This window comes from Echinops telfairi, unplaced genomic scaffold (assembly GCF_000313985.2).
Source record: "Echinops telfairi isolate 266 unplaced genomic scaffold, ASM31398v2 ScPeMD7_443;HRSCAF=831, whole genome shotgun sequence".
Taxonomy (NCBI): Eukaryota; Metazoa; Chordata; class Mammalia; order Afrosoricida; family Tenrecidae; genus Echinops; species Echinops telfairi.
In genome coordinates, this window is record NW_022104341.1 from 66,246,018 (window position 1) to 66,271,665 (window position 25,648).

Genomic DNA, 25,648 nt, shown 5'->3' on the forward strand with positions numbered 1-25,648 from the left:
ATCTAAAGCTGTCATCAGATTTCCAAAGCGATCCAAAGCTCTAAAACTATATAAGAACCATTATTCTAATTTACTACATGATGACTTTCTGCTCTTCCCCAAATGTATTTTACCAGAGTAATATTAGTGTATATTAATCCCTTAAAATGCATTAGTTGTTGGTTATCTATGTAGGTGCAATATCCTAAAGCATTAGCTTATTCCAAACAAAATGCATTTTTTCTTCATATTTCCCAGCTGCAATTTAATCCTCATTTGTTAACTAGCTTAAAATTTGGCTTCTCATTGCAATTAATATTCTTTAAATGTATGGGAATCTTACAGTTTGTACATGAGAAATTTAAGAGAAAGTTAACCACGTTGGAGAGATGTGGCCACTTGAAAGTTGGTGGAGTGTGATGGTTTATAAAAGTTCCAGGAATAATACTATGATCTGTAAGTTATTAGCATTTGGATTGCAATTGCACTGAATTAGCAGAATCAACTCTACTAGAGTTAGGTGATTGGAAGTTGCCACCCTGTTGATTCTGACACACGGAAGCCCACATGGTGCAGCATAGAATTGTTTCCTATAGGATTTTCAGTGGCTCTAATACTTTGAAACAAATCACCAAGCCTTTCTTCTGAAGTCTCCCTGGTGAGTTAGTTAGATCCGTCCCCATGAGGGAACATCTCCTAGAGGACAGAAATTCAAGAGTGAACTAAAACCAAGGACCACGGGGGTCTCCGATAGCTCCTCCCTTCTTGTTATGGTCAGCTTCATATTCCTTTTCCCAATCTCTCAGAAAACCAGCCTCGTCTCATTTGCAGTACACAAAGTAGAAAAGCTGTTGGAGTGTTGGCCTCTCACACAGAGAAGGAGAATGAGAATCCATGTCTCTATTTTTCTGGCATTATCGCTCACAAATATTTCCAAAATTCAAGTACAATGGACTTGTCGACCCATTTTGTTTAGATTCCCCGGTCTGAAATAAGTATTTACAGCATGGCAGTTCCCTCAACCAACATGTGCCTCAGCAAGAGGGCCGTTCCTGGAAAAGCGATGCTAAATCGATAAAACAAGTTGTCCACTGTCTCTACAGGATAGGTGGCAGAGTGCCTCATGTGACATCCAGCAGAGATTCAGGAGTCTACTTATTCTTAAGAAACAAACAAACAAAAACACTTATCGTGCCTCTGTTATGTAAAGACCAAGATGAATTGGAAATGATCTATACCCCATAGGGTCTTTGGCTTCCAGCCAGTGTTAACTAAGTACCCCACTGGCAATTAAAGACATGTGTTCCATAGCCCACCATCCAGGATAAGAATCCAAGTATCTGCTCTTACAGCCTCCCTGTCATTCACGCTCCACCCCCAACCTGCCATGGATTGTCCCAGTGCATCTGGGGTCTGGAGTCACGCACTTAAGTAAACACTGGTGTGCTCTGTGAGATTCTAGTCCTTGTCTTCCATTGACTGTGTGATGTTGGTAACTCACGTCCACTCTCTGGGCCTCAACTTCCCTTTGTTAAGATGAACAGGTCAGACAGAACTAACAATGCATTCACGACCCTTTATATGAGCTTACGAGATGGGGATAACATCACTATTGTTTATTCACTCTTTGGAAAGAATCTCATCCTCATGATCCACAGGTTTGCTCCCCAAGAAATTTATAAACACTGCCTGAAGTCCATGTCCTATAAATCCTACTAGTGCGGAAAAAGGGTAGACCATCATGAAATGTCTCCATCGGTCACCAATTATCTTGTGTAAGTTACGCAAGTCAGAAATGAGAACTAAATTAACAACCTGATTGCAACCTTTCCAAAACAAAACTCAACACAGTAGTTTCTATCCAGCCACACTTGGCAGATAAGGTCCTATTGCTCTGAGGATTTGAACCACATCCTCCCAGCTTCGCAAAGCCAGACCTTGCAATAAATCCTGCTAGCTGTGTGGCCTCGTCTTTGGCCAGAAACCTGGAGAAGCTCTGGGTGGTGGTTGCATGTCACTGCCAGTGAAATGCGTGTGTTGTTTTGGTAGAAAAACCCAGATGAGGAGCTTCAGCCAGAAAGTCCCCCTGCGGAGACCTTGAAGATCAGAGCAGTGTCCCAGCCTTTTGTGGATCTCATCAGGAAGAATGAGTCTGAAGAATGTGAGACATGGATAGATAGGTTCAGGAAGCTTGAAAACGCACTCTACTTGTGTGATCTGAGTAACACAGGTGAAGTATAAACTCTACAACTGGCATGGCTTTCTTTTTGTGTTGTAATCTAAAAGTAGATAGCGCATGGTTTATTTTTTTAGTTGTTGACTAAACACAGCTCATCTATAAGCCATGTGCCTGGCACTGCATAAAATACAAAAAGGAAAGACAATGCTGAATGCAACATGAATCCTCCCCCCAAGTTGCTTCCACTATCTTTACCTCCTTTTTAAAATCCTCCTTCCATGCTACTGCTTGTGTCTAGTCCACAATTAAATCTTCCAGTTCCTCTAATGAAAATGCTGCATGAACAGCCTACTGTAAATAAGGATGAACCCTTTCTTAAGGCAAAATCTGTTTCCTATCTCTCTGATCAATCTCTTTTCTTGTTATCGCTCTTCTCTCTGTAGACCCTGCACAGCCGCGATGAATAGCTCGCCTGGCTGCAAATGTACCTAGCCTTCTCATGTGTCTGTGCCTTTCCTCACCCCAGCTCCCCAGCTAATGGGGCTGCCTCTCTATCCTCCGCCTCACCCACCCCCTGCCACCTCTCCGTTTCGTCCACCTGGCTAATTAATGTCTAAGCATCATTTATGTTTGAACTCAAGCCCTGCTTTTCTGAGTCTCCCTTGATTACCCTAGAGAGATTTATGCCAGCCTTCATCTGGCCTCTTCTCTTCCTTTAACATCCATGATTGTATGTGATGACTTTTTTTTTTAATTTGGAAGTTTAGTACTACCTCGACCATGTGTAGTTGTTTGCTTATTTGTTTGTTTTCATCTCAAAGACCTTGAACAATTCTACCCTACATTTTTCAGGGAATAAATGAATGTAGATTTTTTAAAATCTAAGACAAAGGCTGATTAATGCCTTTTGAGTGTATGTGCTGTGTGGACTTTTCATGTAAGGAAATTCTTTCCTGGTAGGGTGATTAATGGGAGAAGGCTATACTAATATTAAATTGATCATTAAAGGTAAACTGCAGTTTATATACACACACAGAAGTGAGCTAGAGAGACCTTTTTGTCAAGGAGTGAAGTTAGTTAAGCAGAGCGTTGTATATATGAGCTCAATTCAAAGAGTTCTGTTTGGATAGACTATAGGGCTCTTAAGAAGAATATTAAATGTTAGATTTGGAAATACAGGATAGAGGTATATCTTGAGAAATCTTAAATGCCAGACCAGAGAATTTGGACTTAACTGAGAGTTTCCAAGCAGAAAAAAAAAATACATGACGAAGCTGTACTTCTGTAATGACAGGATACAACATATGAAGGAGCCAATGGAGACAGTAGAAGAGAAAGGGAGGTACTGTAATGCCCACGTGAGAGAGAACAGAGTACCAGCTCGGTTATAGTCCTGGAGAATGGAGAGCAGGGGCAGGGGCAGAAGTACATGGACTGAGGCTGTCGTGATGAATCAGATACTATGGCCCATGAATAGTCAGTCTACTCGTTCTCCTTTCCAGTCCTCTCCACAGGAAGCAGGCGTGTAACTATAGTAATGTATGTCTTGTCATTTACAGTGTGTGTGTTTGTTTCCCTTTTTTATTTTGAGTTGCTTTGGATTTCCAAGATAACTCAATTCTAGACCACATGATGTATAGGTATTAGATCAAAAAGCTTTTAATGATTATGTCAAAGTCAAAAAACTCCCTGCCAACCCAATGGGACAAGGTAGAACTGCCCTGTGAGTTTCTGAGACTGACACTGTCGATGGGAGTAGAAAGCCCTGACTTTCTCTCAAGGAGCAGCTGGTGCTTTGGAACCGCTGACGTTGCAGTATGCAGTCCAGTGTGCAATCACTATGCCACCAGGGCTCTTGTATCAGAAAGGGAAGGGAAACCCCTACAAAAGGGAGTGAAAAAACGTATCTCGCCTGAATCAGATAGGCTGCGTTAACTGTGTGTTAGAGCGTAGCAATATGCTAGGGGCTGGACCAGCAGTGAAAGCAGAAAAACAATGAGCCAGATAGGGTCGATGGACTCTTCTTAAAAGCTTGCAGTCACTTTGGATATGACATCGAGACTGTCAATAGTTCAATGTCAGTTTGAAAACAGAAAAGACACACAGACAGAAAAAAGACATTTCATAACTGAAGAGATGAAGGAGTGCCGAGCCCGGAGAAGTCCACTGGCTAATGTGGGCTGGGGTATTCCGAAAAGTCTTCATGGACGTGGAAGAATGTGAGCTGGCCCTGAAGGAGAAGTCCACTTTGCATAGTAGGCCAGGGCATTTGCATAGTTGGGCCGCCATCTGCTGTAAAGATTAGAAGGTAGAGCTATGTAAGACGGGAAGAGAGTACACAAGGACTCGAAGCTTATGTTGTATTAACAAAATAAAAAACGAATTCACTGCCAACAAGATTGTTCCGTCTCACAGAAATCCTAAATGGCGATATCGAGACCCTATTATGAATCATAAAAACTAAGATTGGACATTAATCTCTACCAGGTTTTCTTTAAAGATTCAGCCAGAGGAGAACATAATGGACGCTGAGATGGGTTATTTGAAGGAGAGACTAGGGGAAAGGAGATAAATAAGTTATTGAAATAACCTTGTATCTAGATATTTATATCAAGACTCTGAGATAGGAGAGTAGTGATACATTTTCATGACCCCTCGCCCCCCTAAAAACGAAAGAGAAGGAGACAGAAAAGACATCTTTAGAACAATGATGAGGCATGTTGGTGGTTAATGGATCATAAAACTCCATTGCTAAGAGACTCCCTGAAGACTGGGACTTTTCTCAACCATGTGAACTGTTCTGAGGAAAAAGAATTTTGTTGACTTTGGAAGTAGATTCCATTATATTTGGAATGTCTTCCCTATGATCTCCTCACTATTTATGCTTGTTTTCTCTGTTTCTATGAGATTCATTAGACCTTAACAGCCAAAATGTGTCAGCTAGATCCGGTAATGTCTATAACCGTTTTAACGAGGAAAGGGGATTAACTGAGATCATTTTGCTGGTTTATTAACCACAGTGTTTAGAGCACTAGCAGGGCCCATGCTAGTGAGGAACAGATGATCCCTACTCTGCCACTGATGAATCACTGCCCTTATTATGTGTGAAGAAATAGGTAGGCCAGAGTGTTCTGATCCAGGGTGCAGGCAGATCGTCATCAATCAGTATTTCTGGGAACCAGCTCTGTGCATATCCTCAGATGAGAGTGGTCAAGTAAACAGCCTCAGGAGAGGGGAAAGGATTTCTAAAGAAAGAAGACTGGCTGGGATCAATATTTAGGTGGACTTGAAATGTTTCCCAAGAACTAAAGGCTAAATAGAAAAAAGTACTTCAGAGCTCAGGAAGAGTCCACCAATATTCAAGACCCAAAGCTGATGTTCTCCCGGCCCCTTCTCCCAAGTATGCAACAAGACCCAAGAGTTAAGAAAGGATCAAATGAGATAAGAAGTTTGAAATGTTTTATAAACTGTGAAATGAAGTGGATGTTCAAGAGATGCATGCTACCTTTGTTTTATTCTGGCTCCGAGGGCAAAAGGACAGGCTTTGTAATACGAAGATGGACTGTAAGGGTGGGGGGGGGGTGATGCAGCTGTTCTGGGCATCCCCTACTGACAGAGAAAATTGGACAGATAGAAATTTTAATCAGTGATCTTACGTTCGAAACTCGGACTCCTCTGCCTGTGGGAAAGTTAGAACACAGTAGAAGATGCCTGCCCAGTGGTGATCCCTTGATGTATTTTTCAAAATTGCTCTGCATTTTTACTTAATGTATAATGAAAATGTCAGGAATTTTAATAATGTATTATTAAAATGCAGATTCTATTTTAAGAAATATTGATAACATAATTATTTTAAATGTCCTATAATAATACCTGCCTTTAGTGAGTGTTTACTAATACTGAACACTATGCTAAGCACTTAATATAATAATTTGCATACCATTTCATTGTCCCTATTTTGCACTTGAGGAAACTGAGGCTCAGAAAGGTGGAGTACAGTTCCCAAAGTCTTACAGTCAGAAATTTATTCCAAAGCTCATGATTATATTTCCAGAGGTAAGGTTTGGGGAAATGCCCAGAAGTCTCACATCTAGGAAGGACTGAGAGCAGTCGCCCAACCCAAAGAACTTAAAAGATGCACAAGCTGGTCAGCTTGAAAGAAGAGGACTTATATGGAAGAAAGGGTCAACAGTTTAGTTAGTAAAATAAACTGAAAAAAAAAAACAGGTAAGGTAGGTAGGGTAGGGTAGGATAGGAGGCCTGGTAGCTAAATTCTGAGCTGTTAACTGAAAGACTGGCAGTTTGAACCCATCAGCAGCTGTGGCAGAAAGGTGTAGCCATCCCGCTTTCTCCTACAGGGCTGCCATGAGACAGAATGCACTTGACAGCAACGGGGATAGGAGAGGATAAAAATGAGGATTCCACCGGTACACAGCCCACTGTTAAATATACCCATTAAAGGGAAGTTCAGAGGGGGCGGGGGGACATCGAGCCCAAGTCTTTGCACACTAAAATGCAAATCATTCTTGGTTCCCTAGACAGAGAAGGCAAGGTCCACCTCAAAGGAATTAGTAGTGCCTTTCTACAAAATGGCCAAGGGATCCCCTCTGGATTCTTAGAGAAGAAAAAAATATTGCAATGACTATTAACATTTGTATGGATACAGGAGGAAAGAAGAGCATCATCCCAACAATATACATTTCATTACTGTAAAAGACATTGCAAAGCTTTTGTTGACTTCTAGAGCCTAGACCTCCATATGAAATTCAAGGAACAAGTGCGGGGTGGGGGGGTGGGGGGGTACTGGGAGAAATAGGATCATTATTTTTGCTATCTCTTTCTCCCTCATTCTTTGTTGCAGTGGCTAAATGCACGGACTTGAACAACCTTGAGCATGTGTCAAGTGTCTTACTCTGTAAAATGAGTTTATATAGAATGCGTTCATCTTGGTAAAATGCTTGGAGCAATGCCTGGAATGTAATACAATTTATATCAGCATAAACTATTCTTGTTATTGCACAACGGTTAATTTTCTGCAGTTCTCAGCTTCCCAACTGGTGAAGGGCTTCCTAGGGTTACAAACCATTTCTTTGATTCCTTATATTCTCTCTTTACATATATGGAATATATATATATATATTCCCAAGTATAGTATAAATCCATAACGTGGAACTTACGGAGGAGTTCTTGATTTTCGCATATGCAGTAATCTGCACTTAGACTCTTGGTTGATATGGGAATCTTCCTAACCTCGACATCAGAAAAGGCAATGTTTGCTAGCAGATTGCTATTCGTACTTAGTATGTAGAAAGGGCAAGCACCTCTATGTACCTACCCTTTGATGATAAGGCACACCAGCTCTATTACACAGATTCAGGATCCAAGCCCCAAGAAGTTATCTGATTCACCTGCCGCCACAGCAAGCAGGAGTCACAGCAAACACATTTCCAGAAGTGCATTTAAAATGAACTATTTAAATCTTGCACGTTTATCCACATGTTTGCCTACCGCAACAAGATGCAAATAAACCAGAACAATTAGAAATTGTTTTTAGCAGGCACCCACCTGTTTTCAAAAGCAGCCTTTAAGGTTTTAATGGCTCAGAGAACCAGCTTAAATAGCTTTAGAATTGATCTACAGATTTCATTGCCCCTCTGCCCCCAAACCACCCCCAGAGCCTCCTGAAATGTATATATATATATTCAGGACTGTAAATAGGACTTTTAGGGTGCTGCCTGAATTTTTAAACATAAATTGTATAAACATGACCATTTGAGTATTTACTTGGCTGTCATTCAACAAGCTCACCGGGTTTCTAACACTTGCTTTCTCTTTCCGCTTTCAAAACCTCCCACCCACCCCCACCCCCCAATCGCAGGACTCCTGGAGAAGGAACGAGCCAGACGCCTCATTCACAACTACAACCTCCTTTACAACCTGTCGCTGAGCCCTCTGAAAATCGACCAGGCTTTGCGGAGATTTCGCTTGGGAGAAAATATGCTGTTGGAGCCAGCCCTGCGGTACTTAAAAGAGCTATGATAACAAGCCCCTATTGTGTGAACAGATGCTTCACTTATCTCCCTTTTTACCCAGACACGTGTTTCTCAGGCCAGCAGGGTCGCGTAGGGGTGGAGGCATTGTCAGAATAGATGCTCTTGACTTGGAATTGGTTTCTGGCTATGAGGTTGGCTCATGAGATGCTTGGAGTGAGCAGAGGAAACAAGGTTTCCAATATGCAAAAGCCCAAATACATGAAACCCCTTCTATTTTAATAAGGCTGATTATTATTGCTTTTACCCTCACACAGGGCTAATCAAGCTGTTTTTCTGTAAACTCTAACACTCCATAGAGTAAAAACCATACTAGATAAACTCACCAAAGTGTCTAGCTTTGTATGTAGTAGGCCTACATACATTGCTCTTGGCTAAGTAAGAAAGCCTTGCTCCTAATTTCCATTCCAAGAGGGATTTCTCATTATAAAGGAAATACACAGAGTAACAATATATTACTTTAATGTCACAGAATAGAAGCAGAATTATATATAAGAGTTTCTCCGGGGAAATTTTCTAAAAGTACTAGTTCAAGGTTTTTAAGGATTCTTTACTTCCTTGGATCAGGAAATCCAGGCACAACATCATGCATGTCCTCAGAGATCTTCTGTCTTTAAGGTCCTCCCCCATCTTGCTCCTCCCACACAGTGCCGAGTTATTCGTGCATGGGGCCATACAGGTGGTATGCGTGTGCGGGTTGAAGTTACATTTGCCTGGAGTTACAGAGGCAAAGGTGGCCCCAGCACCATCACTAACACTGGATGACCTGCATACTGACTTTCAAACTGGTATGGAAGTTAGAATGAAGGAGTTAGTCAAAAGAAAAATCAAACTGAAAGTAAAATCATTTTATAGAGTAAAATGTCGCATGAAAGCATATGGAATAAAGGAAAAGCAAAACATCGTAAGAACAAAATTGTTTGAGGACACAGGAACACATTATCTGTAGCATCTTCTAGGAGTCCTGGTGACACAGTAGTGAAGCACTTCATTGTGAACTGAAAGGTTGGCATTTTGAACCCACCTGGTGACCCCATTGGAGAAACACCCAACAATCTAGTTCCATAAAGATTCCAGCCTAGAAAATCCCAAGGGGGAAGTTCTACTCCGTCTCATAGGGTTTCTATGATTTAAAAACCCCTTGATACCACCTACAAAAAACAAAGTTCTGAAACCCTTAATTTATCATCCAGGATAAACACCTCTTTAGGTAAACTGGCTTAGGCCCCCCCCCCCATCATCCTAGAATGCCCCAAACATTCTAAACACAAGTCTAATAAATTAAACACAAGTCTAATAAGACATGGATTCTTCATTCCACCAACATATAAAATGGGGAAAATTGGAAAAGTTGATCCAAAATGTAATACATACCAACAGCTACGTTATTGCTTGGAAGTTGAGCTGTTTTATCCAACAGTGACGATTCTAAAAAACCAAGTCCTTTCAACAGATAGGGAAAATGAGGTTCAGAGAAGAGAATTGCAAGAAAGCTGTTGGGTTGTTCAATTAATAATTAACCAGAAGGATAGGTTCTCAAAAGGTTCTAGTTAGCTGGCTCTGAGCCCTGAGGATGCTCTGGTGGCCACACATGGGCTGTAGAGGGAGTTTCTATATTAAGAGGCCCTAGATATGAAGAGGAGATTATTAGAGTACATCACGAGGTCCTGAAAGACAACAATTTTATCTTGCTAATTTCTTTATATTCACCATCAGTATAGTCCTTGATAGGTAGCTTCAGCACTCACAAATTACATTAATGATGGGGACCTTATTTACACAGAATACAGCATGATCGTTTCCCCTGAAGCTGTGTGACCACAGGACATGTGTGACCTGTATTCTGACATACAGAATACCTCTAGAGTAAGGCAATCATGGTCAGGTCTCAAGCCACAGTAACATCCCAGACATACATACACAACATTATTTCTATGGAGAGTAGAAGAAGATTAGGCTTGAAAAGCAGCCGAAATCCAACCCTGGCGCTTAAGGGGGCTGTAGCCTTGAAAAGTTCCCAAATCTCCCAGGGCTTCATTTCCTTCACCTTTAAAATAGGAGCACCTATCTCCCCTCTATTTCACAGGAAAGTTATGAGTGCTGAAAGCAGCACCATTTGGATGTATTTGAGGAGTACTTTGCTTCCGTGACTTTCCCTAGCTGTAAGCATTGGGGTAGCTTCAAAATAAATAAATGAATAAATAAATAAAACCTTTGAACAATGGCCTGTGTGGGATGACATTACCACAGTAAAAACAAATTTTAAGGTGATCTGCCTTCTATAGCAAGTGACAAATGCCTTTGGGTTTTGTTTTTCTATTTTGTTTTTTGCCTGGATGTCTTCACTGCTTTCCCCAGCAAAACTGTGTGTGTTCATTTCCAAGACTAGTGCATTGCTAAAGTAAATACTCATTAGCTTTTCTCTGGGTCAATATTAAAAGAAACAAAATTCGCCTAAAGTCAGAGAGAAAACTTCGTCATCAATGTGACAATGTGAAAGTAGACATTGCATGAAACCTGGCTGTGAAACAAGAAAGTGGAATGAAGCGTAAGTAGGGCTTGCCTGTACTTCGGTGTATCCTGATGACCTCTTTGCTGAGACTTCTTGGTTTGCTTATAGAAAATCTCATTCGTTTCCCTCAGATCAGTGATATTCTATGGGCTCATAATGTATCAGTGAGGACGAATAAACACTGAGCCAAGCAAGCACTGTGTCTATGGTCTTGAAGTTTTCTCCAGCAAACTCTTCATAAATGGTGCCTGTCTGCCAATGATTGGTGATCCTTCAATATGCCCTGGAGAGACGTGATGGGTACTGTGGCTGCCCTAGCTTCTCAAAGTCTGGGTCTCCGCAGATTGTAAGAGGCCTGAAGGCTTAACTAATGCTGGATCTCAGCTGCTGGGCAGGTTCCTTTCTGGCTGCGTGATCCTGAACAATTCACTAACCTTTTCTGCTTTGATACTGCATACGTCATGGAGTCATTCATGTGAAATGAGACAATGTGTGAAAATGGTCCAGCACCATGCATGGCACTAGACAGGCTCCAAAGGGGCACTAGATTGTTTCTTTATTCTTATATAGTATTTCACTTTACCTGATTCAGTAGGTCAAATCGTTGAGTGTCTTCATCGGGTCCAGATATAACTTGCAGCCAATAGTTGGCTCACTATAAGGTCCTGGCAGACAGAGACCACGTCTTTCAGGTTCCCGTTCCTCCTCTCTCTTACACTAACTCCTCACAATAAACCAGCTCAAAGGGCCCCGCTTCCCCATTATAGAGGTTCTTGCCTAATGACCTAGAGCTATTGAGCGAGTGAAGCAGGATTTGAACCTGCTGCATAAGAAGCAGGTAGCACAGAAACAACAAGCAACCCACTCAATTATCTTTACTATGTAAGGTGGGTCTTCTCCACAAGTCTAGAGGTAACTCCAAGGTCCTTCTCCTCTTTGGCTTCAACACAGAGTCCCGATGCACCAGCAAGTGGGCTCTGGTAAATGCTGTTGAATGGAGCTCCGCCTGAACATTTCAGGGGAAACCACAGCTTTCTGCTTCTTCTAGCTCTCCCAGCTTCATCGCTGCCTACTGGGCACTATAATAAAGCGTGTTTTCAGGTCTCTTTGACATGGGGCGTTCACACAACCAGAAGCATGTCTGTAGCGATGGTGCTGTCCAAAGAATTTACTAAGTGCTCCCTGACTCCTCGGAGGAATTCCCCAAGATCATTAAGAGAAACCAAGCCAGGATTTGATATTCTAATTGGGATCAGAAATTGGACAGCCTCGGAGCTGGCCAGAGAACTGTGAAGCTCTGAAGACAAATGCTGCTCTTTCTTCTCTCGCGCTCCTTGCTGCCGCCTCTTGCGAGAGCCTTTCGGCTACAGTCCAGATGCTCCTCAGCAACAAAGCAGGGTGCCCAGAGTCCAGCCAGGGTGCCTCCGGAATGCCAGCATCCCCCTCATTAGCATACAGGGCCATCATCTGCCTACACAGTGGACTGTGGGACTGTGCAAAAGGCAACGTCTTAGGGAGGCCCAGCATTCAGCACAGCCTGTTGGGGACGTGAGAAGCCTCCACAAAGAGTTTCCAAACAAAGAGCACCAATATTATTTGTGGAGCCATCAGACTGCCTGGGGCACAATATGGCTCTGCCTCGGCCAAATGTGCTCTCCCTGGTCTCAACGGAAGGCGTGTTGGGGCCTCAGCAGACAGTTCTCGGCCTCAGTTGCAAGCGTTGGTGACCATCCTCCCACCTCTCTCCTGCCCAATCTCTCTTCAGCCTCTGTTGGTCCAGATTGTACAATGCGTGGATGACAAGCAGCAATGGGAGGGCTACCTAGAGGAAGGGGATGACTGAGGGTAAATGGTCAGATGGCAGGATAATCCTGAGCAGATGGTGCTGCTGGGAAAGGATTCCAGATTGAATTCACAAGCAGATTGTTTTCTGACAAAGGCCTAGTGAGACTGCCTTGGTGGAGAGCAATTGGTGCTTTGTACCAAACTCTTGCTAAAACTCACACACAGCACTCTCCTACAGTCTTTCACATTTACATGAGAGAGACACTTAACTTAGATTCTGTTTTGCCAAGGGAAACCTCTGGGATGTATCTTCAGGGAAACAATGACCAAGATGCTGGTAGAACCAACCTTAAAGAGAATTTCCTTCACCCTCCATGCTTAATCACCCTCAGAGATGGGGAATCTCACTAACTGTCAGCTTTTCTTTGTCTGATGACTCCAATTTGTTCATCCAAAATCTGTCTGCCTTTAATCTCTTTTCTCCTTCCCTCGGGACCAAGGGAATATAAATGTTGATCAATTGCTGCAATAATAAAACACTACTATTGCTCCTGGTCCATTCAAGCACTGGGGCTTAAAAACAAAGCAAAACAAAACATGTCTCTCTGCTACAGAATGGTCTAGGTTTGGGGAGTGAATTAAAGAAGAGAATGTATAGGACAGGAGAGAAAATTATATTTGTCTACAGCTTAGGATGATGAGTTAGATTTTCCCAGGTGAGGAGGGAGAAAGATCGAGCTTTCTACTCCCACTAAGAGTTACTGTCTTGGCAGCTTAAAGGGACACTTCTAGCCTGCCCTGTAGGGTCGCTGTGAGTCGGCATTGATCAATGGCAGTTGAGTTTGAAAAATGAGAAATTAGCTTTCTGAGGAAAGGACAAGCATGCGCAAGCTGCATCGACTCTGTTTCGCCTGGTCGTGTTTGTTTGACAGAGGAGCCCTGACAGCATAGTAGGCTACACAAGGTCCGCGGTGACGAACTGCCAGCCATTGTGTGGGAGGAAGACGAGGCTTTCTGTTTCCATGGAGATGTACTGTCTCATAAACCCACAGCAGCAGCTCTACACTGTCCACAAGTGACTCAATGGCAGTCAGTTCGAGTTTTAATGTTTGATAGTTGTCATTCCCTCTTTCTGTCTCCCAGACTCACATACACATCACAGGTTACGCATCCTCCAGAAACCAGAATTGGATCTTTGACCCATCATGAACATGGGGCCCAACAGGAAGTAGCCAGGGACAGGTAGGACTGTAACCTGAAATATGTATAAAGCTAAGAATTTAAAGCCTCTGTTCAATGATAGTAACTGCCAACAACTGTAGGCGAGGCTCTTCCCTAAAATAGTTAGGCAGTTTCAAAGATTGCACAATGTCCTAACCACAAAAGGTGGTCATTCTTGTTTCCCTGTGTGGTGATTTTATTAATTTTCAAAGTAATTACTATTCAAAACTTATTTCCTCTCCTTTCCCTAGTGAATGATATTTCCCCACCTCACTGATATCAGGGATGGCCTGAGGCATGTGATCCTGTTTCCAGTGAAAGACTTTTTAATACCAACCTAGGGACCCCCATAGCTTACATCAGGCAAAAGAATTAGGTTTTTGTTGTTGTTAAGTGCCATCAAATTAGTTCTGACTTTTTGCATCCCTATGTACAACAAAACAGGGTCGTAGTCTGCACCATTTTAATTGTTATATTTGAGTCTATGGTTGCAAACACTGAATATATCTCATTAAGCATTTTCCTCTTTTTCACTGATCCTCGGTTTTAGCAAGCATGATGTCCTTCTCCAGAAATCGATAACTCTCGATAGATATAAAGTCTCATAGCTTTTGATTCTAAGAGACACTCTGGGTATACGTCTTCCAAGATAGGCTTGTTCATCCTTCCAGCAGTGCAGGGTACCTTAATATTCTTCACTAGCATCATAGTTCAAGTGCACCAATCCTCTCCACTCTCCCTTATTCATTGCCCAGCTTTTCCATACCTTAAACAAATGAAAATACCATAGCTTAGGTCAGATGCACCTCAATCTTCAAAGGGATATATTTGATTTTTGATGCTTGAAAGCAGTCTTTTGTGGTAGATTTGTCCAACAGAATATGTTGTTTGATTTCCTGACTGCTGCTTCCGTAGTATTGATTATGGATCCCAGTCAAATAAATTCTTGACAATTCCAATCCTTTCTCCATTTAACATTTGGTGTCTTTTGATGTAGTCGTGAAAACTTTGTTTCTTTAGATTAAAGTAAAATTCATAATGAAGGTTGTATTCTTTGATCTTCAACAAAAGTGTTTCAAGTTCTCTTTGCTTTTAGCAAACTGAGATATATTGCCAGCATATTTCAAGTTATTCATTAATGAATCTTCCTCTAGTCCTAATGTCATATTTTTCTTAATATAACCCATCTCCTTGGATGATTTGCTAAAGGATACAGATTAAATAAGTTTGAGAGGACAGAATGCAGGACACATCTTTCCTGCTTTTAAACCATTCAGTATCCCCTAGTTCTGTTCAAACAACTACATCTGTGTCTATATACAGGTTCTTTATGAGCACAGTTAAATGTTCTAGAATTCCCATGCTTTGTCCTGTTACCCATCATCTGTGGATGATCAACACAGTCGAATGTCTTTGTATAATCAATAAAGCTCTAGTTAACATATTTCTGGTAGTCTCTGCTTTCAGCCAAGATACATCTGACATCTGCAATGATATTATCCCTCATCCATGTTCTCTACTAAATTGGGCCTACATTTCTGGAAACTGTATAGCTGCAACTACTTTTTAGCAGAATTTTCCTTGCACGTGATAGTAATGATAATATTCTATCATTTCCACATTCTACGGTGCCACCTTTTCATGGAATGGGCACAAATAGGGTTCTCTTGCTGGTTGTTTTCCAGGTAGCAATCTTCTAAATTTCTTGACATAGATCAGAGAGTGCTTCCTGCCCTGCATCGGTTTGCTGAAATATTTACATTTTACATTCCATCCATTCCTGGGGTTTGTTTTTCATCCATGTCTATGAAGCAAAGAACTCTTGTGTTTTCTTCAATTCCACAAGTTCTTGATCATATGCTACCCCCTGAGATGGTTGAACGCCTACCATTTCTTTTGATACCGTGACTCTGAGTCTTCCTTCCTGCGTGTCCAATACTGCCTGCATGGTTCAATATCTTGTCCACGGAATCCTTAATATTATCATTCTGAGATGATATTATCTTAATATTGTCACTGAATTCTGCTTGAGTTCTTCAAGTTTGAAATGTGCCGAGTTGAGTTCTTCTTTTTTGGTTTCCTAAACCCAGACCCTCACATGTTTCATTATAATATTATACTTTATCTTCTAAATATGCTTTGATATCTTCTGTTTATCTAATTTACTTTATCATCTCCTCTATTAAAAGCAAGTTTCAGAGTCTCTTGTACATCCACATTGGTCTTTTCTTTCTTTCCTATCTTTATAATGATGTTTTGCTTTTTTCATGTATGATATCTTTTGGTTTTGTTTTTTGTGTATTTTTTCTCCCCCCCCCCCGCCCCCCAACAGTTTTATTATCACATAATTTGCATATCATACATACATGTATGCTATTTTTATGTCATCCAATAACTCTCCTGATCTTTGGTCATTAGTGTTCAATGCATCAAATCTATTCTGGACATGATCCTAAATTCAGATGGTATTTATTCAGGGTCATATTCGATTCTCATAGTTGTGTGTTACTTTTCAACTTCAACTTGAACTTCCATTTGGGCAATTGGTGGTCTGTTCCATAAGGAGACCTGGCCTTAATTTGACTGATGATATTGAGCTTCTCCATTGTCTCTTTACACATACACAGATTATTTCATTCCTGTATATTCCACCATTGTGTGTAGTGTAGCTACCACTTATTGTGTTTAAATAGGTATTTGCAATGAAGAAGTCATGGATCTTGCAAAATCCTTTCCAGCGTCGTATCTATCACCATAGCCCTACTTTTTAATTACCAACCCTTCTCATCTCTGACTCTGTATTCCAATCACCAGTAACACTGGTTGCCAAACACTTTGAAGCCTGACTTGTTTCTAGGTAGATTTGACCTGGTGGTTCCAAAAATTGCACCAGTGTTCCTGCACTCACTTTAGCGTTTGAGACTCAGAACATATGCCCTTCACCACTCTTCACTCTACCCACCTATTAAAACTCAAGATGTACTAATGTAGTGTCAGCTAGCCTGAGCTAGAGGATGTGCACGCTGGCTTTATTTAAAACAGTGTGTGTTGCACTAAATGTTTAGGTCGTCATACTTCACATGATACTCTTGGATTCAAAGATATATTTGAACAATCCAAATTACAGGAACTTGGAATTTCCCCCAAGTATTACTTCATGCTTATTAGGAACTGAATAGCAGGCAGTTCCAATTGCTTATCTTAAAAAGGAGGCTAGAAATAAGAATGATTTTACAATAAATAAGGAGCCCTGAAGCTATAGTGGGTTATGTGTTCGAAACGTACACCATGGGTGACCTGGTGGTATTTTAAATACCGGCGGCATAGCTTCAAGCATCACAGCAACATGTAAGCCACCATATCATTGTAAACTAACAGATGAGTGGTGGTAGAAGTAATGGTAGAGACATCCATTCTTCTTGGGTCTTCTTTATTCATTGTCCACCTTTGCATGTATCATGCATGCAAGGCCATTAAAAATATCATGGCTTGGATCAGTTCAATCTTTGAAGAAGAATTATTTGAAGAAGAATTGATGCCTTGCATTGTGGTAATGGCAAAGGGTATTGAATATGCCATGGACTGAACAAATCTGTCCTGGCAGGACAAACAGAATGTTCCTGAGAAGCAAGAACGATGAGACTTCATCTCCCGTGCTTTGGCATAAGAATAGCAGGTGTGGGTAAGCAGAAGGCCAGTGAAGAAGTGGCTGGAAGACCTTCAAAAAGATGAAGTGACGCAGTGGCTGCAACCATGGACTCACAGTGAGAAATGTGAGGATGGTGCAAGACAAGGCAGCATGTCATTCTGTTACACATGGGGTCATTATGATTTGAAGAAAGACTTTATTGCACTCCAAAGCATCACCGAGAGAAGTAATATAAAAGTCATTTTAAATGCTATTGTATGATTCTTCCATGTTATCTATTTCCTGACCCAAAAGCAAAGGTGTCTCTGGCAGCAGCACAGGACTTAAAATGAAGACAACCTGGTTAAAAGTAAAAGTCAACACATTATGGGCCAATGCCATCGACAAAAGGTAAACCTTGAGTGTAAACAAAATGCAAGCCATTAAGACATTGGGATTGTTTGTATAACTTGGCCTAAGTTACTGAAAGACACTGCTAGGTAAGGGAAACTTGTGAGAGCCTGTGCATTTTCCAGGCATGCTTCCCTGGGTACCCAATATTTTCACAAGAAAACATAAGAAAGGGCAAGAGTGGATTAGGAAAGGCAGGTGGAACTTGAGAAAAATGGTTGATCATTGTCTAGATGAAGAAATTGGGACTCTTAAAAGCTTCATGACTTTGCTCAGGTATAGGATAGGATGGTGACACAGACAAAATCTGTTTCCTGTGAAGTTCTCAGTAGCCATCCATGCTAGACCTGCCGAGTTCTTCACCATTCCAGGTTATTAGCCAGCTGCTAGCAGCGGGTCTTTTCCCTTCCAAGAGCCAGACTGACAGAATTCAAGGAAATTTGTTCCCACAAAATGGTGCAGCTTGGAATCTGCTTTCTGCTGTCCTGGGCAAAAGTTTCTGCATCCAAAGGGAGAAGAAGGAAATGGTCAATATTAATCACATGCTTTGGGGCAGATTTTGGAAGAAAGCAAAAGGTCATTAAAAATATAGAAAACAAAGAAAACAAAATGGATGTCAGACAAGACTGAGACTTGCTCTTAATCATAGAGTGGCTAAAACAAATGAAAGAAAGGATCAAGTCAAGGGGCCGAATAGAAATTTTCAAAGGACAGCTCGAGCAGACGGTAAAATATACTGAAATGTGCAAAGACCTAGAATTAGGAAAACAAAAAGGAAGAACATGCTCAGCGAACTTAAAATGAAAGAACTCAAGAGATTCAAGCCTTGAGTTGCAATGTTGACAGATTCTGTAGGCAAAATGTTGAATGATTCAGGAAGCATCAAAAGAAGATGGAAAGAATACACAGAGTCACTGTACCAAAAAAAACTAGCCGACTTTCCACCATTTCAGGAGGTAACAGACCAGTAAGTGTCAATAGTAGATAAGGAAGAAATGGAAGTTCCACAGAAAACATTATCCAAAAACAAGGCTCCATCAATTCCTGGAGCCTTGTTTTTTGGGGGTTGTTTTTTTTTTTGGAGCCTTATTTTTGGATAATGTTTTCCATTTCCAATTGAAATGTTTCAGCAAGCTGTTGAGACACTGGAAGCAATTACTCATTCATCTATGCCAGGAAATTTGGAAGGAAGCTAATTGGCCAATTGACTGGAAGAGATTTATATTTGTACAGATTCCCAAGAAAGGTGACTCAACAGAATGTTCAAGCTATAGAACAATATCATTGATATCACATGCAAGTAAGCTTTCCTTGAAGATCATTCAATATCAGTTGCAGCAGTTCATTGACAGGGAGCTGCTAGAGCTTCAAGCTGGATTCAAAAGAGGACATGGATCAAGGGATATGTCCGGTGGATCTTGATCCAAAGCAGGGAACCCCAGAAAGACGTTTACTTGTGTTTTATTGGCTATGCCAAGGCCCTGCACCATGCGGATCACAGCAAACTACTTACAGCATTAAGAGAAAATAGAAATTCCAGACACTTGATTGTGTTCACTTGAAACTGTACCTGGTCAAGAGTCATTTGTGCAAACAGAGCAAGGAACATTGCATGGTTTAAAACAAGGAAAGTTGTGAGTCAGGATGATATCCCTCACCACATTCCTTAGATCTGATGCTGAGAGAATCATCCGAGAAGCTGGCTTATTATGAAGAAGACTGCAGCGTCAAGACTGGAGGAAGGTTTATTTACAATCTTCAACATGCAGCTGACACAATCCTGCTTGCTGAGTGTGATGAGCACTTAATGCACTTGGTGATGAAGATAAAGAATCTCAACCTTAAGTGTAGATTGTGACTCAGTGTAAAGACCAAAATCTCCACAACTGGGCATGATAAATGGAGACAGGGCTATAGTTTTCAAGGATTTTGTTTCAGTTGGATCCACAATCAGTGCTCGTGGAAACAGCAGGAAAGATGTCAAAAAGCCCATTGCATTAGACAAACCTGCTGCACAAGGCCTCTTTAGAGTACTGAAAAGTAAGGATAGTATTTTGAGGCCTAAGGAGCGCCTGACCGAAGCCATGGTAACTTCAATTTCCTCATATTTATGAGAAGGTGGACATTGGATAAGAAAGATGGAAGGAGAATCTTTGCATTTGAATTTTGGTGCTGGTAAGAACCTTTAAAAATACCCTGGACAGGCAGATCTGTCTTGGAAGAAGTATGGCCCTAGTGCTCCTTGGTGGCATGGATGGCCACCCTTCATCTCACATGCGCTGGACATGTCAGGAGACACCAGCCACTGGCGAAGGATACCACGCTTGGTAAAGTGGAGGGCCTGGGAAGAAAGGAGGGTCCTCGATGAGATGCGCTGGCACAGTGGCTGCCACAGTGGGTTTAGATGCCGGTACAATCGTGAGGCTAGAGCAGGACTGGGCAGTGTGCAGATGGGGTCACGACGGGGCACAACCAAGATGATGGCACCTAATAACACCAACATGGGACAGGATTTCTGATATCACGAATTTGACATCCCTCTACATCCAAGCTCGTTCCCATCAAGTTGATTCTGACTCATAGAAATCCGCTAGAATGGGGTAGATCTATGAATTTCTGATAGTCTGTTTATAGAAGTAGAAAACCTCATCTTTAGTGGATTACTGGATTTGAACTACTGACTTTGTGGTTAGCAGCTCAACTTACAACCCAATATGGCCAGCCTATAACACAGGAATTATTTCTATTTTCGGAGTAAAGAAACTCTTGGATGTTCAACATAGATGTGGGACAGACATGTTTCAAAAACCACTTTTCCCAGATTGAAGTCTTTTCTCCCCAACACCCTCGGCTACCTGAGGGGGTGTTAATGGTCTTGGTGCAGCTTCTCTGTGGGGCTTCTAAGTGTCATGGGTGACTTGTGTCTGGAGAGGAAAAAGAGAACATCTTTGTCTTCTTTCCTCCTTTATGTTCTCCATTCAGCAATTACGGTGGGAAGGACCAGCAGTACTGGTTAACAAATTTAAAATGAACAAGATGAGTTACTCTCTCTTCAGGAAACTGCCTATGATTGGAGCATGATGCCTAGGTAACAACAGAAAGAAGCAGGGCTGCTGACGGTAAGATAAGATCTTGCAGTGCCTTGATGCCCGTGAAGACCTTAGACTCCATGCAAGGAATAGGTGAGCCAGTTCTTATTCTCACATTCATGTTCTGATTACTCTGGAGCGTTTAGGAAAGGATCAGAGAAGCAAGACTAGGCACAAGAAAAGCTTTGCTACATACTACTTGTGTGACCTGGGTAAGTCATTTACTATCATTATATGTCCGTTTTCTCACTGTACATTAGGCTTATCATTAATTTGTAGGGTCTCTTAAGGGCTATATGGAAGATAAGGAAAACACTACAGTGAGTCTCTGACACTAAATGGTTCTCGTAAAATAGTAGCCATGTGTTTTATAATGTTCATGCTCCAGACTAACCTGCTCACAGGGACAAAGGGACTTGCAAAGCAATGGTCTCTCTTAGGAAGGGCATGAGGGATGATGCCATCAGCAAAACAGCTTCCAGGGAGCCACTGATGCTGACACACACACACACACACACACACACACACACACACACACACGGGTAGATAATTGATGTGTTTGGACCATTTTTTAAAAGCCCCATTATTATTCCTACTCCCTGCCTCACAGTAATGCTGGTAGACACAATGCATTAGTTCATTTCATAGCCCTGTTGTGAATCTTACAATATTTCATCCTCCTAATTCAAAATATTCATTCCAAGCAGTTCCAACTTCACAAATAAATAGTTCCTGTTGGAAGTGGAGGTTTTCCATCTGCCCGGCCCATTTTCCATCTGTCTCTACAAGCTCATGGCAGGACTAAGCTGGGTCTTGAGGCCCTGTTGATTAGTCCTGATTTAAGAAGAAATGACTTTCTCCCAGATGGATTGTGCATTAGTGATAAAGATTAGATTCCAATGTTATTAGTTGCCATGTTTAGGAGACAGGTTTAGAGGCCCTGAAGTGGGTCAAAAAGTACTTGTTTAATACAAGAAAGGAAAGAAAACTTACATCAACTTAGTGCCTAACCTGCCCTTGACATCGACCCTCCTGTTAGCAGCCAAAGACTTCTCCGCTACACCACTAGGGCTCCTTCTAGAGAGCACTACCGCTTGTCATTGGAGAAAGTAGATGAGATTTTCATTTCTAAGCCACACAATGTGTCTGACTGCAACAAGAACAGAAGCTTATGCTAGAATATAAATCTAGGTTCTAATTCCTTCATTGAGCAAGTCTGGATACAGTAGGGAAAAAAGGCATAACTAAATGCTATTCTTAGTGATGTAGGTGATTTGTTCCATCATAGTCTGTGTGTAAATGACCTAGCACCAATCTTGGGGCCCCTTTGGAGGGGAGCTTTTGAGATCACCTTCTGGAACATGTGCTACCTCTTGAAATGGTTGACCCAATTCTTCTTGGTATCGTGCCTTTATGTATTCCTGCCATCATCTTTTGACGTTTCCAATATCATTCTATATTTTGCTTGTAGATTTCTTCAATGTTGCGTCAAATTGTGCAATTTCTCTGTGCCTCAGTTTTCTCTTCTATAAAATGTCATCAACGATTACTGATATTGTTAATAAAAGTGGTTGTGAAGTTGAAATGAAAACTCATGCACATGGTTAAGAGTAGGACCTGTGACATAGTAGCGGTAGAATAAATATAGCATTATTATTATCATGATGATCACCAGCATTATGATTGTGGACCCTCAACAACTTTCCTCCTGGTCTACCACAGTGTGTACATCACCACTATTAGAGCAGGGAATTTTTGTTGCCAGCACACAGGGGAAGGGGAGTGGTTCGTTGTCCAATGTTACTGCCATAGAACTGCTTTGAAGCTGCGCATAAGGGTTTCAGCAGCTACTTCCTCTGCTGTGGCAACTGAGTCCCTCTTCGTGGTCTGTCCTAGTCTGGAAGCTCTGCTGAAACCTGTTCACTCTGGGTGACCAGCTGGCGTTTGAAATACCAGTGACTTGCTTCCAGCTTCACAGTGGCACCACAGTCTAACAGACCGACAACAGCACTATACCAGAAATACCACACGCAGATGACTTTTTAAAAAAAAAAAAAAAAATCAATATTTATTCTCTCACAGTGTAGCAGGCTTTGCTGTTGTTAGGTGCCATCTAGTTAGTTCGATTCTTCTGGATCCTCTGTGCAACAGAACCAAACACAGTCCGGTGCTGCATCCTCCTCACCACAGTTCGGACGTTTGAGCCCATTGTCGCAGTCCCGTGTCAATCCATCTCATGGAAGGCCGCCTTCTTTTTTGCTGCCCCTCCACTTTACCAAGAATGATGTCCTTCTCCAGGACCTAGTTTCTCCTGATCGGAGAATAGTCATCCAAATTAAGATGACCAGCTTTGGGGAAGGTTTTCTCTCTGTGTATCAGCTCCAGGGATGATCCCTGCATCCTTTCAACATCTGTGGCTCTGTCGTTTCTGGGAAATCTCCATAGATCACAGCTGCTGTCTTCCCATGGCTCTAAGAGGTTCTTAGCATAGAGACACTTGCTCCCAAAGATGTGCTCCATTCACTCCTGCCTCTTCTCTCGGGGTGCTAGCAGGTCCCACTTCTTCTCTGCTTTTTTCCCTTTTATAAAATAACAAGTGATGCAAGCCACACCCAAGGGAAGCGCCACGTTCATCTTCTATAGGATCAAGGCTGTGACTCTGGGTGTTGTATCCCACCCTAATCCTGACTCATCAACATAGCAAATGGAATTTAATCATCACTTAGCATCACTTAGCAGCCCTGCCTCCTTAACAAAATGGAGGATAATGATGTGTGATCACAACATGGAGGCAATCCTAGCCTATTCAAGAGTCACATTTTGGCAGAACATAGTCAGTCCATGACAGGGAGATTTGCTGGTCTCTAGTAGATAGAGACCAGGAGTGCTGCTGAAAATCTTATGATGCGCGAGATAGTCCCTCACTGCAAAGAATTATTCATCTCAGAATGTCAACAGTGCTAAGATTGAGCAACCTCGAGCTAGACTCATTTCTTTGGTTGATGTCCCCCGCTAGCAGACCAAAATTCAATAACATGACGGAAATGTCATGAAGACCCATGACTTCATATGATATTAGCCCTGACAGAGCCCTTTGAGACCATCGAGTGTGAACACCTGTTTTACTGAAAGTAGAGCTCGTAACGTAAGGGACTCATCTTCTCCTCCTGTCCAAATGAAAATAACTCTGGCATTCTTCTGTTGGTCAGTCTTGTCTCCTGAAAGCATATTTCCCCAGAGCGATTGAAAAGCCAAAGTCATCAGGCGACCAAGTGAGAGCACCCAACGTGGGACTCACATTTTCTGATCTCGGTCATGATGCTTACCTGGAGTCACCCAGGACACTGCAGCACACAGACTCACCTGTACCCATTGTCATGGGGCCCATTCGGGCCCAGAACTCAAACAGTTGCCATCAAGTCAGTTCCAACTCATAGCAACCATTCAGGGCAGAGTAGAACTTGCTCTGTGGGTTTCTGAGACTGTAACTCTTTATAGGACCTGAGACCTGTTGACCTTGTGGTTCGCAGCCCAATGTAGGACTACTATGGCGCCAGGCTTCTATTCCTACTCTTAGCCACCATTTGTCGGCTCCCTGAGACTGGAAATCTTTCTGGAAGCAGACAGCTTCAGCTGCTTTTCACATAGTGGAGGGTAGGTTTGAACCACTGGCCTTGCAGTTAGTAGCCTGTGGTAGTTATATTCTTGGGTCAACTTATGGGTATTAAGAGTGAAGGGGTGGAATGAAGCCTGTCAATCAGGTTGCAGCTTGATTGGAAGTCAACCAAGTTATATGACTCTACGGGGGTGGCATTTCTCCCTCTGCTTCACCTTCCAGTTGAAAAGCCCACTTGGAGAGGTGGAGGAGCCACGGGGAAATCCACACTACCTCTGAGATGTTTCTACCATGATTGGATCCTTAAGACTTTGCACCCATCAGCCTGTGATCTTCTTGTACTTTGTATCATCACATGTGCTGCATGAGTCTGAAGAGGGATTTTCAGACTGCTGTCAGACTTATGGGCTTATGTCAATCTTAAAGACTTGATCTGGATTGAGCTTGGATGTTTTCTTAATACGCAATTACTCTTTCCTATAAGGCTTTTTCTCATACATATAGGAGGGTCTCTGGATTTGTTTCTCCAGTCAGCCTAGATGAACAGAGCCCATCACCTAACCCACAGCACCACCAACGGTCCGAATTTTAACTGCAGCTCCCCACAGACAGCTCCTGGCATAGGGCAGGAAAGCATGCAGAGAATAGAGTAGTAGCAGAAAGTGCTGCCCGCGGACACGTTCTAACTCTGTGTCATTGGCCAATTATCTGATGCATCGAATTTGAGAACTTTAGAATTAAAAGTGCCTTTGGAAATTCTCAGAAAACTTTTAGGGCACAATGTTTCTTTTTCCTCTCTTTTATCTTCTGAGTCTCCGTTTCTGTATTTATAAAACAGGGTGATAAAATGTACCTATGTCATCGAATGTTTATAGACTTGAAAGGGCTCGGAAGTGCACTGTGAGGTGGTGTTAATGATTATTAAGAGATGAGAGTACAAATTGGGTTTGAATCTCGGCTTGGTCAAATACTAGCTATGTTATCTTGGGAACATCGCTTAATTTCCCTGTGTTCACTATGCCTCAGTTTCCCCATCTCCAGAGTGGGCTTAGTCTTCAGTACCATTATGACCAACCTAACAGCTATGGTAAGAATTCAGTAATGTAACATATGTAATGTGCTTAGAACAGTGCCTTGCTGGTGACAATTGAATGCAGTGTGTTAATGAGTGTAACTAA

General features: G+C 42.0%; 1 protein-coding gene across 1 annotated transcript in view; it reads left to right on the forward strand.

The window, feature by feature from the left end:
* CUNH1orf87 (chromosome unknown C1orf87 homolog) overlaps positions 1-8,197 on the forward strand; it is a 118,349-nt gene extending 110,152 nt beyond the window's left edge. The window contains exons 11-12 of the mRNA XM_045291746.1: positions 2,029-2,209; positions 8,037-8,197. Coding sequence (XP_045147681.1) covers positions 2,029-2,209; positions 8,037-8,197 — 342 coding nt within the window. The remainder of the gene's footprint in view (positions 1-2,028; positions 2,210-8,036) is intronic.
* The last annotated feature ends 17,451 nt before the right edge of the window (positions 8,198-25,648 follow it).